This window comes from Takifugu rubripes, chromosome 19 (assembly GCF_901000725.2).
Source record: "Takifugu rubripes chromosome 19, fTakRub1.2, whole genome shotgun sequence".
Classification (NCBI taxonomy): domain Eukaryota; kingdom Metazoa; phylum Chordata; class Actinopteri; order Tetraodontiformes; family Tetraodontidae; genus Takifugu; species Takifugu rubripes.
Window position 1 is genome coordinate 10,518,976 of NC_042303.1, and position 13,119 is coordinate 10,532,094.

Here is a 13,119-nt window from a genome sequence, read left to right on the forward strand (position 1 = left end):
AAATTCATGATAAGAAGCTATTTTTGTTTGTTCTAAATAATGTTAAATTATATTGGGTGTGTTAGAATTTGAGCTTTATTAATTAGAGGATTTTTTAAAGGTTTTACTCAGCAGCAGACTGATATAATCTTTTGTATTCATTTGCAGTAACTCTTCTTCTTTAAAGGCTTTACAATATTCATATAGTTATTTACACCGAATTATTTACACCTACAAACAAACATTGCACTTGATGGCAAGTCTTGTTGCACCTAGATCTTGTCTGAAATCTCATTGTTTCCAGCACTGTGCTTTGACCCAAACAGAAAAGCAGTCTTTAAATGTCTCCTGCAGGTGTCTCTTGGTGTGCTCTATCCTGCGCTCTCTTGTACAGAAGTCATAAACTGTTTTCCTGCTTCCTGCTGTAGGATGCCCAAAGCCTCCTCTTCCGCTCCAAAAGGGAGCTGAGGGTCTACCTTCAGGTCTGTTGGTGAGACTTTGGGAGTACTCCCAGAGCTGTTTCCTATATGGAAAGTGATATTCACATTGACTTGGGGACTAGTGGTCACAGGGCTGATGATCTGTGGGGTGGCGGGCTGGGAGGAGGACTGTGCATGGACGCTGTTCTGGGGAGGAAGAACCTCTCTCAACAAATTCATCGACTCTTCAGAATGCAGATCGTGAAGAGGAAGAGTGGAGTGCAAAGGGCCGATGGACTCGGAGCTGCTGCCGTTCTCGGTTCTGGTTAATACGTCAGTGCTCCTGCTGCTGTGGCTGTGGTCACTGGTGCTGGGCTCACTTTTCTCCAACAGACACTCCTGTTCCGGTGAGGTCATGTTCAGAGAAATCAGCTGGGTTTCCTGGAAGTACCCAGGTTTCATCTACGGGGGAATTAAAGGGAAAGAAATCTAGATTTGCACTGTCATGTTCTGATTGTACTGAAAGTAAACAGAAAACTCAACAGACTCACTTTCTCAGCAGGCCCACAGTTCCCATTCGCATCCACTTCAGGGTGACATTTGCCAGCACCTGCGACATTGGCATCAAAGAAAGCAGGGTGACGGGGCGTTGAAGGCCATGATTTATCAAGTTAATATCTAAGTGAACACAATGCAACCTTTCCTACACAAGCTGTTACCTTTTCTGCAGACTGTGCTCCAGCAGAACAGCACGATGGCAGAGACGAGAAGGAGCAATATAACCGGGATGCAGATGATTAAAGCTGAGAGAGGAAAACAGGGGAAGGAGAGATTAACGTTAAGGAGACTGCGTGTCCTTAAAGACTGTTTAAAGCAAAACATCAGCTGCCGCACCCAGGTTGTTGTCTGATTTTGAGCTCGGCAGTGGGCTTTTTGTGGGCTGGTTAAAGAAAGCCTCTGGAGCAGGAGGGCTGACGGAGGGTGTCACAACTGCAGGTGTTGCTGCTGAGGCCGAGGTTGGGGTCGCAAACACTTTTGCTGAGACTGGAAAAGATTCCCTAGGTTTACACACAGTGTTGGCAGTGGCGTTGCCTGCTCTAATAACCCTTCCTTGGCAACTGGAGAGACAGAAAGACACACTGATCATGATCTCAGCTGCCAAAGAAAGTCTTATTACAAATAGGTGAAGCAGTCCTCTGCTCACCTTTGATGAGGCTGACAGGGGTCTGTGCTAGAGTCTTTGTCAGAGAACGTGCCCTCAGGACACGGCTCGCACCTCACGTCCGAGTTAACCATTCCTGACAAAAAAAAATTTAAAAAAGCTTTTTGAAGATTTTCCCCTGATTTTCATTATCAAATGTAATTGGAAAAAGTCGGTGACGTACCTGGTTTGGACACTCCGTAGCCAACGTTGCATGACCTGTACCTGACACACGAGGAACAGTCTTTAGAGCCCACCTGGCAAAACATGTTGGGTCTACATCCACACTTGGACATGGTCTGAGCGCTGCAGTTCTGGATGTACTGTAAACCTTTGGCTGGGGTTATGGAGAAAATGCTTCTTTACTTCAGTATTCAACTTGAGTAAAGACTCCACACTGGACCAGATGAGAAATCTCAATCCAGTTTCAGCAACAATGATTTTAACGACATTTGTTGACACTGGATCTACTCACAGAATTTGCATTTTTTGCAGGGGAAGCAGTTGGGTGAGTAGTTTGGGCTCTCTATGTACTGTCCAGGGGGACACGGTTCACACACAGTCTCTGAATTTCTTGAACATTCTTCTTTTAGCCGTTCGCCTTTGGAAACCACAGAAATTGTTTTTTTGAGATGCATTCACGCAGTTTTCTCAAGCCTCATTTATCCAAAATTACCATTTCATTTGATAGGTAAATGAATAAGTATTCTTATTTTTTATGGAGAAAAAGAAATTAGGTGTAATAACAATTTTAAATGAACTTCATTGCTACCTCAATGGCGCTAATGCAGTGGTCCAGTTAGGCTACTGTTTAAAATTATACTAATTCAAAAAATAGGTTTTTCCTATGCAAATGTGTGTTAATGAAGTAACTTCCAGGCCGCCATAGTTATACCACGTACCAGGTTGGCATTTCTTGCAGCACAGGTTAGAACCATCTAACTTGTACTCTGTTGCAGGGTTGAGGCAGTTTTGATCAGCCAGGTACGGCAGAGAGCGGACCTACGAGGGAAGAGAAATGAAACTTACGAACAGAACGCTGTTGGAAGCTCAGCTAAGAACAAACAAGGACAGAAAAGTCCGTGTGAATGGCATATACAGTACATAACGTGTCAGTTTATGAAGTCATTTCATGCGTGATTGTGTGAGAGAAGGTGAACTTTGTGGTTTTTGTGCAGACACAGTGTGGGCTGGAAGGCCCAATATAGGGTCATCGTTCTCTGAGAACCACTGAGAACCTCCCGCTCAGTTATCGGTATGAGTCAACTGGAGGTCTTGGCAGTAGTCTGAAGCCTGTATAATAAAACAGGTCCATTTCCCATCAGGTCCATCAGGAGCAAACCTGCGTGCAGAAGTGCATGATGCAAGTTTCCCTCTGTCAGGTATCAACACTGATGAAAGAACGGCCCCTTGACCAATCAATATCCTGGGAAATACAGCGAGAATCTTGGTGCAACTGTGTACTTTCTGAAAGGTGTACTGAGTAAGAGACTTCCCTTTTCTCACCCCTATCTGTTTTTCACCGTTAGTTTTCTTTTTCCATCTATAGCACATTTAAAACAACGGCAGCTGGCCAAAGTGCCGTACGGCTATAAAACAAAAGGGGTAAAAGCACAAGTAAAGCAAATGTAAAAAACAAAGGATTAAAAACAAATTAAATACAAAAAAACAACAGTTAAAACAATTAAAAAATAATAATAATAAAACAACATGACTAACTTTCCTGAGAACTACTCATTGTTTTTACTGACTAATTACATCCTGACATGCATTCAGCGCCACTACGGTATTTTTGCACATGCAATATTGGAAGATCCAACTCTCACTTCTGTTTTGAAAAGGTTTTAGCAGCATCCAAATCTACACTTGACAGATTACCATTAAGTGTTACACGCATAAACTACGTTCCAGATTCAGCTACTCCTCTTGTAGTTTTTAAATAGTCCAAACATTATTTACTAATGTTGCTGTGCAGAGGTTAAAATAAAAAGGTTATTTTTAGATGTGCTGAGGTGACACGTCCGCTGAATGACCCACAAAACACTTTCAGCTAAACGATGTTACGTTTTGCTTCTAACAAGCGAGAAAGGTCGAGTCAGTTTGTGTGTGAATGAATGTCCTCTGGATGGTGACAGGTTCCGTGACCGAGCTAAAGATCTCCTCCTGCTTTTTGTTCTATCTTTCGGTCCATCTGATAAAAACGCATTTATAGCTACTCTTTCACCCAGATAAGTTTGTAGAGCTTTTTATGAGTGCTGAGTCCACGTGCAGTCAGAGAGGCTGCCTGCCACGGCAGGACCTCCTTTGAGAAGCTAGCACAGCTCAAATGAGTGAAAGCACACACAGAATGGCACGTTCCAGTACATCATATAAAGCATTTAGCTGCATTTGAGTTTCACCTCATACAGGTCCAGATTTTTGGGAATAAAGTTTCTCTCACACCCTGTTGTGCAGTGAGGATGAGTCATAATTTCTGAAAGACCTGTGCACGTGACTTGTTTCTTAACACAGTGGCCCTCATTGACAAGAAAGAGGAAAAAAAAAGATAAATGTGATGACAGCAGAAGTTTTTTTTCTCGCATTACAGGAAACAGGGGTGGCACCCTGGAAACCTTTGCTTCAGACGTGCCGACCTGCACTGCGGTGCCACTGCTGGTAAAAGAGTTGAAAATAATTTCATGACTCTTGGCTGCGCTGCAGCTATTTGGCGGTACAGCAGTGATCACGGATAAGAGCAGGTTTCATCTCCAGGGCTCCCAACAATGGAGCATTCATCCTGAAGCTGCAGTTGCGGAAACTAAAAATCCCTGCAGGTTCAGGTAGTGCGAAGCTGAACTCTGCCAGGTCGCCTCATGGAACATTTAGGCGAGTTTAAGCGGAGTCCTTTAGTTTCGACAAACGCTTCCTTAAAGTTCAAATGATGCCTGAAATTAATTTGAACACACACACACACACACACACACACACACACACACACTTACCTCAGAAGCTTGGATGTTCAGCAGAAGCAAGAGCAGAAGTGTGTTCTTCATCGCTCCCTCACAGAAACTAGAATGAGCGCAGGAATCAGCTGCTGTGTGAACTGGACTGACTGTATCAAAAAAAACAAAAAAGTGGGTCAGCAGTCGGTGCAGACTGGAGCGATTTCCTTGAACTGTGCATACTTGGAGGAAGTAAACGAACAGGGCGTCTCTGAATAAGCAGCATAATGTTTGAGGAGGAAAACCCAAGCCTTGATTCTTAAATCTCTCCTGCTGTTTTGACCTGCGTCTGATCAGGTCGCTTGTGCCATTTTAACATCAAATAGTTTACTTAAATTATAACAATACTTTACAGGTTAATTGCATAAACTGCATTTGTAATAATGTAAATCCTCAAATTGGTTCACGCTCCCTCAGTTGAAGAAATGATTTTAAAAAAAGAAAAGAAAGTGAAAACATTTTATCTGCTCTGGAAATAACGGCAGGTTTATGACCTGGTCACTGGACAGACCTGATTTCATGAGCAAGATAAACCCGCCACTGTATCAAAAGAGGAACAAACCTTTCTTTATGTGCCCGTCCAGAAACAGCATGCTTCCACATTAACTGCCTGCAGAAACAGGGTAATGTGGAAGAGGTCGGTGAGCTGCTGAGTTATGAAAGTGCACAACGGTGTGACTGTGACTGTGGTGGCGTATTAAGATGCGCTGTCTGGATTTTGTGAACTTTTGTGTGTCTAAAAGCCAAAAATAAAGCTAACTGCAAGCTCTATTAATGTAATGCTGCAAGGATTTGAATTGAGATATGAATGAAACCATTATGTTAGTGATACATAAGATATTTTGCCTATTTGTGGTTATGTAGATGCACAGGACTTTTTCGGAATACTTCTTTTCTCATTTCTGCTGTCATTTAAGAGAATGCACTAAATTGTTGTTGACATTTCACTGTAAAGTTTCCCCTCCCACGGCAGCGGTCATGATGTAGCCCAGTCGCCTTTTCACTGATGGTTTTACACTGATGATGTAATTTCATGATCAACCACTACAATGTATGCGTAAAGAAAGCACAAACATGTGCTTCTGCTGGCTGGTTTTGTCAGGCTGGCTATTTCTTGATTAAATGATTACTAAGCAGTAATAATGTGCTGATCTGGCATGTTTGTGCCAGTGATTTATGCAATTTTAGATTATTTTAGCATACGCTTCACATATTCTGATTACTGATCATCACAGTTTCACCTCCAACCTTCATCGATGATTACATTAACTTGGAGCTTCTCTCAGGGCTGTGGGACACCCCAGGGATCCAGATTGGGACCTATTCAGTTTGTGTTCAGCCAACGCTCCAGATCACAGACAGCAAGCGTGTCAGCCGTCCGCCATTTCTTGCAGATGATGTCGAGATGCATGGCTCATTCAGGGCATCTGACTTCCACGATGAGCTGTGGCCAGGAGAACGCCAACTTTTGCAACATGATACTGTCTTTGGAAAGAAAATGTCATATTTATAAATGTCATCCTACAGGTGTTTCTAGTGAAAACGATTCCCTTTAATGAGTGCTATTAAAGCTGTGGTACATTTTAAAAGAGCCTCATTAAAAACAACAGATGAAAGCAGGCATTCAAAAGAACTTTCAATTTTACAAAAAACTGTAGCTCTCACACGGCATGCTAGTCCTGCTCGTTTACTTTCTGAGGTCATTTCAAAAAATTGCTGATTGATCATTTTCACTGGAGTTGCTGGCATACTGTCTGCAGCTGAGCAACAGCGGTGTTGTGCTGTGTGCAGTAATGTTTCCTGTGAACTGTAACCTCAGCGTACTTAATAAAACCCCAGCCGCCTCAGCTCGAAATCTTGCATGAGCCCCGGTGAAGAAATCAAAAACAGAAGCACAGGAGCACAACAACTGGAAAAGGAAGCAGACTAATGTCTGAGGTGATTCAAAATGACTTCCTGTTACAAAATAAGTAAAACACACTATCAAATGGTGCACAACAAGCCACTCGCACACTTAATCCTAATCAGGGCTTCAGTGGTGATGTCAGTAAACACATTAAATGACTCAAGCTGAAACAAAGTTTCTCTTATTGAGTTACCCTTTTCATACAGGTCTCATTGAGTATTTTGACTGGAAACATTGCTTGTGCTATTGATGTTTATTTTTAAAAAATGGATTTAAAACAAGGGATTGCACTCAAAGCTATCACTTCCTGCTGAAACATTTACTGCCCCATAGAAAAGGCAGATACGGTGACGTTATTAAAATGCAGAAGCAGACAAAGGGAATCCTCTAGATGGCGCTGTTGTCACAGGAGCAGTTCAAAAGTGCCGCCTGGCCTTCTTCTTCTTCGGAGAGTCTTGGAAGGTGTGAGGAACCAGGAGAGGCGCATCGGACACCTGGTGATTCGATGCTCGCCGTTTAGAAAAACCCTGAAAAATCACAGCAGTGCTTCAGAGGGGGGAGCTCATCTTTCTGATGATGCTTCAATGAACTCTAACCACTCGTTCTGCTTTTAATTAGGTCCATTTGAACTTTTTTTAAACTTATAGTCAGGGATTTATTTCAAGCACTGTGATATTTTATTGGTGATGTGCGCGATATAAACGCAACTTCACCTGACAACTGATTACTGACGATACAGTGAGTCACAGAGGCGCCCGCTTCCCCTGACTTTCATTATCAGAAAACCTCAACACTCCCAAAGCTTCAACAATATCTTCTGACAACATCATCCAACAGCCTGCAGTGGCTCACCTCCTTCCCGTTCACGTTGCTACGCAGATCGAGGCTGCTCGGAGCCGCAAGTGTGTTCTGACTTCTGTTAGACCAACCCGCGAGGCAGTGCTGGGCAAGACCGGAGGAATTAACAGCAGCTCTTACTTAGGACAGTTCAGTTTGTTCAGTTACTCACCGAAGGCAGCCCCAAACTGTCAGTGTTAAAACTGCGTCGCCGGTGAGCTCTGAATTTGTACGGTGGCAGAACAGCAGCGCGAGGGATGCTGACCCTTTAAAAATCAAAATTGGAGGAGCCACGTAATACATGGAATTAGAAGAAGAGTCTGGATTCATCCATTTCAGAAGGCTAGATTAGTTGTAATCAGACGCACGTCGCATTTACCTGACAAGAGCTGGGTTTTTCAAAGTGTGAGGATGTGAAGTTTTGTGCTTCTTGCAAACAATGCAACACTCTGTGTGAAGGGAGACGGGGAACAGTCTGCTGTTCATCCTGTACCAGAATGCACCTGAAATAAGTTGTGACAGACAGAGAAAAAAGATTACTTAGCTATACTGACAGAAGCCATCACAGAATAAAGAGAATTAAGTCCTCCTACATTGATGGGTGTCCAGATTAACCTCCGGGTTGCCCTCATCGTTTAGCGCAGACAGGCCCAAAGGGGTTTCAGACAATCTGCGACACAAATGAAAGATTATTTCTCATCAATCACACGAGAGCCTGTCCTATAAATGGACCCAGATGCTCACTCTGTTCGTGAGCTGTGGACACACTCGGATTTGTTGAGTGAACGGAACAAGCACAAGTCACTGAAGAACTCATCCGAGCGTTCGATCACAGAGTCCTCAATGTCCAGGACTCCTTACAGGGGACAGAGATCAGGTTTTACAGCTTTTATTTTTTTTAAAAGTGACTTATCTTGGATGAAATCATCAGACAGAGGGACCAACATGATACCTGCTATCCAGTCATACCCCAGTAAAGGTGGCAAATGATGTCTGGTGGAAGCAAGCAAACCGGCACATTCACTAAATGAGACCTCAGGGCTCCCACCCCTCTAGAAAAACAAACAGGTATCACAGCCCATTAGAGGTAGTCTAATAATACACTGCGCAATAAATCAATATTGATACATTAAAAGATAGAAGCATACTCCACGGCCTTCACTTTGATGACACTATTTGTAAACCAGACCCAATTTGTAGCGTTCTCACCGTCCTTTCCTCCTGGTTTTCTGTAAATGACCAAACGCCAGTTTGCTCCTCATCAGGTGATCTGTCATCGTGGATGCTCCTTGTTTTTGTGAAAAAGTCTGAAGACTTGGAACATTTGGCTGATCCTTGTCTCTGTTCTGTGGTCAAAGATGTTGGTGAAACCTCGTGCTCGCAGACTGTATCTGATGAACACACACACACACACACACACACACACACACACACACACACACACACACACACACACACACACACACACACACACACACACACACACACACACACACAGATCACTTGCATTAGGGTCACAGCAGTAGCGCTGGTGGTTCTAAACAATACACAAACAATGGTTAACTGGTTTAAAAGCACGACACACAACGCCACCGTTACCCTTTTCAGCGGATTAAATAAGTACCTGCAAATCTCACGCTGGGCTTTGCTGAAGTTGCCCCGGCGGAGCTGAGTTCCTCCCCCGTCAGAACCTGGAACTCTGCCCGCATCGCCTCCGCATCATAGCGGCCACTCAGGCGCTCAAACGCCCGCTTCTCCAGCTTCAGTCGTTTCACCAAATCTTTGTTGTGCTCCCGCAAAAGGTTCAGTTGTTCCATGCGGGACAGTTTTAAAGAAATTGTGTCAAACTACAATCACAGGATGTTTCTTTTGTGATTTCAAACTGAGGTCCTTCGGCTCCATAACAACCAGTTAGAAACAACGACGTGATTGGATGGCAACGTTTTACCCATCATGCCTTGCGTTTTCTTAAAGCGACAGTGACACTTTGGAGGTCTGGTTTTAAGTTACAGGAATAGGAAGTGAACAACAGGGGGCGCTGTTTACCAACGCAGGGGCGCAGATATAGATGATTAGCGCTGAAATAAACACAGGAAAAAAGGTATTACGAATAAAATGAAAGGAAAAACGCCAATGTTCAAATAGTACTTTATGCTGTCATCACATCAAGTGATTATTATGTGCTTTATTAAGATTTGACCTTCAAATTAAATGTTAAAAATTCAACTAAATTCAATAAAGTGTACAAATTCAAAACGCCTGCTACTTTGATTTACAATAAAAAAAAATAATGGCACAGCTATTCTAAGTTTAATATTTAATGTCAAAGAACATACATTTCCAAGCTGGTGCTTTTTCTTAGGGTATTGATTTACCTTTACCCTATAGTATAGCGCATTCCCACAACACATGACAAACTGACAATTTATTTTGCTTTACGTAATTACATTATTGATTATCGTGTGGAATAAAACATTTTATTCTGTTTTATTGTACGCTTATTATGGGTATTCCCACTGTGATATTTATATTATAATACATATTCTATGCACATGCATCAGATACATACTGGAGGTCTTCATATAGACTTTTTTTTATTAGACATGAACATCTCTTATCATGCAGCATTTTTGTCTGTTTTTATAGCATAGCAACAAGATGATGTGATCAACAGGTCTGCACACAGCATCACCAAGTGAAAGTAAAGATTCTTTGGCTTGATTCCAGTGTTAATGTTTTGATACTGCCCTGCTGTCAACCACACTCCGGTGTCTTATATTATTTACATTAAACCTGTCCATCCGTGGAGCTTCTAATGACGGGGTGGCAGGTGTTGCAGGGTCACAGTCATAATCGTATGCTCGATCCCCCATGGAGAGAATGGCATGGAGCCGCGTGGGCGAGCTGCTTCTCAGTATTCAAGTCACGGCTTGTTAGCATTGAGAGTCGTCTAAGCCAGTCCAGTATGATTAGTTGACCACAGTAGTGTGGAGTTGTACCCTATTATCATTAAACGCTGCCAGTCATGAAGTCATATACTCCTCGCTGTCCTTCTAATTACACCCCCACTGTTAGGCTCCACACAATTACTGCTTGCAGCTGGAACGCTTCATTGTTCATTAGACACAGGGGGAAAAAAGGACACTTCAAAACAAAAACACATGAAAAAGCTGAATTACTGCGACGTACCATGTTGCTTTCCCCCTGAACTGTAAAAGCTATTTCGATGAGAGGTTAAATGCCTTCAAGAATGACACAGGTCCACTCAACATGAGCTGGATCTGGATGACTGCAGAGCAAACACAGAATTGCCTGTCTTCAATGGCGACCCTGTTTTAAACCAGTTTAATGCTGCAGCGTTTGCACGGTTCTCTGCATGTAAAAAGGGTGGATTGCTGTAGAAATCAAACCACCGTTAGCGCTCGTGATGTAAAGGATGCCTTCGGTGTGCTTTCGAGAATGGTTTGTGGTTCGTGATGTCAGACGGGCAAGGACTTCATACTGTGGTAGATTGCCATGGTGACACATCTGTTGCACTGGTTATCTAAACTGGTGGAAATATGTATATTAATGCCACCTACTGGTTTATAGTCTTGGGACATGAGCAGATTATGTTCCAGTTTCTCATTCCAGTTTCACAATCACTAATCGTCAATCAATCATGCTCCATCTCAGCATCCTAGAATTATGAAGAAGGCTACTTATATGTATGGCAACACCAGGTACGAGTGTTAGAACAGGAAAACTAGAGCACCCAAAAATCTCTGAGGCTTTTAACAATGTCACCGACGATGATGTCACCATCTACAGACATTAAGGCTGTCATACAGCTTGTCTCTGTACACGATTCTCTGAGCTACAAAACTTGTTTATAGACCAAGTACTGTTGTGTGCTGGGTATGACGAGACAGTCTACACGGACCATCTATAGGGAACATCTATAGGGAACATCTATAAGGAACATCTACAGGGACCATCTAGGGACCATCTTTAGCATGAGTGGGCAAGTCCAGTCCTCGAGGGCTAGATCTGCACCAGGTTTTCTATCCTACAGACACGCAACAACCCTGATCTATAGGGACCATCTACAGTGTAGATGGTCCCTATAGGTGGTAGATTCTACAGGGACCATCTACAGGCACGGTACCAGTGAATCTCACGAACATTTTACATTGGCAGCTGGTTTGTTCCTGAAGAATGATGACATTGAATAAAGAAGAACAAGGCATTTTTACTGGTTCTGGTGATACAGAGTAAAAGGTCTCCTGTGGAAACATCTTGTGTTTAATGTAACACTTCATCCAGTCAACATGAGAAGTTGAGACACAAGGCACCTCCACTTTTATTTGAAATTTGTGTGACTTCTCTTTATACAAGGGCAAAATGGCCACATACAGGTCTCTACTGGGTCCTGCAAGACCTCCACCACTACTGATCACAACTGGTAGTGATGCCTTTAAAGTTGGCATGCAAAGACACTATAGGAGGTACAGACTAAACATTATTGCTCAGCCCTCTGACACAGCGTCACTGAGACAGCAACAGCTACGACTCCCAACAAGCTAAAATGCACGGTCTCACACGTGCCAGGCTGAGAGCATGCGCGTGAACATTTGGACAAATCCCTGACCCTGAAGACCTGCTGAGGAGACTGACGGAGGTAAATGGAGTGGGGGGAGGTTTGACACATTGAGTGACCAGCAGGATTGTGGAGGGGAAATGTTCTGTGCTGATAAAGAAACGAAGGAGCGATTGGTGCTGCCGCTCTGGTGATAGCGGCAGATGCCATTAAGATAGGGAGGATTAGACCTGCCAACAACACTGTCCAAGCTGATGCAACCTGAGGGGCAGGTGGAGGGATCCCAGCCACGGGGGTCCGCCTTCACTTTGCTTATGTGACCCCCAGGGGTTTAAAAGAGCTTCTTAAAAACTACAAATGCCTAAAGCGCTTCAAATTTAAAATATTCTATATGCTGTGGCCAGATGACTGATGTAACATAAATTATGGAGCGTTTTATAATCAGCGTTCACGTTATAAATGGTTTATAGCCAAGTCAATCAGATTTGCCTCAGGTTCAGACATAAGTCAGACAGAATCGGGAGCTTTTTTCTGGGACTCATTGGTGGTTTGTGTGTTGCTGCATGTCTGTTTTATGGCTGTTTAACACCTGTAGTAAATCAGCCGAGCAGGAACATTCCAGTTAATCACCAGCTTTTGTCTGCAATGGTTTAGTGTGTGTGTGTGTGGGGGGGGGGGGGGGGGGGTGCTGGGGGACATGAAACTGAGAGAATGCTGTCGAGCTGACATGGAAGGAAAGAAAGTGTCATGTCAGACAGACACACGTCTTCAGGAGTTGCACGCTTCAAACCACCAACAGTCGTCTGTGCCGCTATTTCCTCCTGACTGCTGCTTGTAGCAGCTGACACGATACGATCACCTCCTTTCTATGCACCTTGAATATGTTTTCTTTTTAAAAAACAGGGCTTTAAGCCAAGCAATTAAAATCTGAAATATTCCACTCCGGTTAAGCTCCTGCTGGGCTAATCCATCACTGTCTAAAATAGTCCATAATTAAGAAGGAGGGAGAACATAAAGCGGGGATAGCTGTTATTGTCTGGTTCTGAGCTAAAGAATGGAGTTTTTTTATTTTATTTTTTTTAAATGGAGCAAATGTAAAACAAAAACTCTGATTAATGAATCGGGGTCCTAACATGGATATTTTCATAACGGTGTACATTGTACAAGAAAAGTACATTTAATGAGTACACAACCTGTAATTAGGGCTTCCCCCCCCC

The 13,119-nt window shown here is 43.2% G+C and overlaps 2 protein-coding genes across 6 annotated transcripts; both read right to left on the reverse strand.

Annotated features, from left to right (window-relative positions):
• Positions 1–52: 52 nt before the first annotated feature.
• Positions 53–5,989, reverse strand: tnfrsf1b (tumor necrosis factor receptor superfamily, member 1B). 4 transcript variants are annotated; one of them, XM_029826350.1, is made up of 11 exons: positions 5,829–5,989; positions 5,143–5,190; positions 4,581–4,690; positions 2,502–2,601; positions 2,075–2,200; positions 1,784–1,936; positions 1,603–1,696; positions 1,293–1,516; positions 1,118–1,201; positions 950–1,008; positions 53–860 (listed from the first exon to the last, which is right to left on the reverse strand). In XM_029826350.1, exons 2-11 carry the CDS (start codon positions 5,171–5,173, stop codon positions 351–353), a joined length of 1,491 nt encoding a protein of 496 aa, XP_029682210.1. In that variant the 5' UTR covers positions 5,174–5,190; positions 5,829–5,989; the 3' UTR covers positions 53–350. The 4 variants fall into 4 exon arrangements, with proteins under 4 accessions (XP_029682210.1, XP_011612296.1, XP_029682211.1 ...); XM_011613994.2 differs by lacking the exon at positions 5,829–5,989 and having other exon boundaries at positions 5,143–5,233; XM_029826351.1 differs by lacking the exons at positions 5,143–5,190; positions 5,829–5,989 and adding an exon at positions 5,092–5,116.
• Positions 5,990–6,651: 662 nt separating this feature from the next.
• On the reverse strand, positions 6,652–9,632 carry miip (migration and invasion inhibitory protein). 2 transcript variants are annotated; one of them, XM_011613995.2, is made up of 9 exons: positions 8,948–9,632; positions 8,533–8,714; positions 8,276–8,375; positions 8,068–8,179; positions 7,917–7,993; positions 7,703–7,826; positions 7,496–7,589; positions 7,339–7,428; positions 6,652–7,013 (listed from the first exon to the last, which is right to left on the reverse strand). In XM_011613995.2, the coding sequence occupies exons 1-9, from the start codon at positions 9,138–9,140 to the stop codon at positions 6,903–6,905; spliced, it is 1,083 nt and encodes a 360-aa protein (XP_011612297.1). In that variant the 5' UTR covers positions 9,141–9,632; the 3' UTR covers positions 6,652–6,902. The 2 variants fall into 2 exon arrangements, with proteins under 2 accessions (XP_011612297.1, XP_011612298.1); XM_011613996.2 differs by having other exon boundaries at positions 8,293–8,375; positions 8,948–9,087.
• Between the last annotated feature and the right edge of the window lie 3,487 nt (positions 9,633–13,119).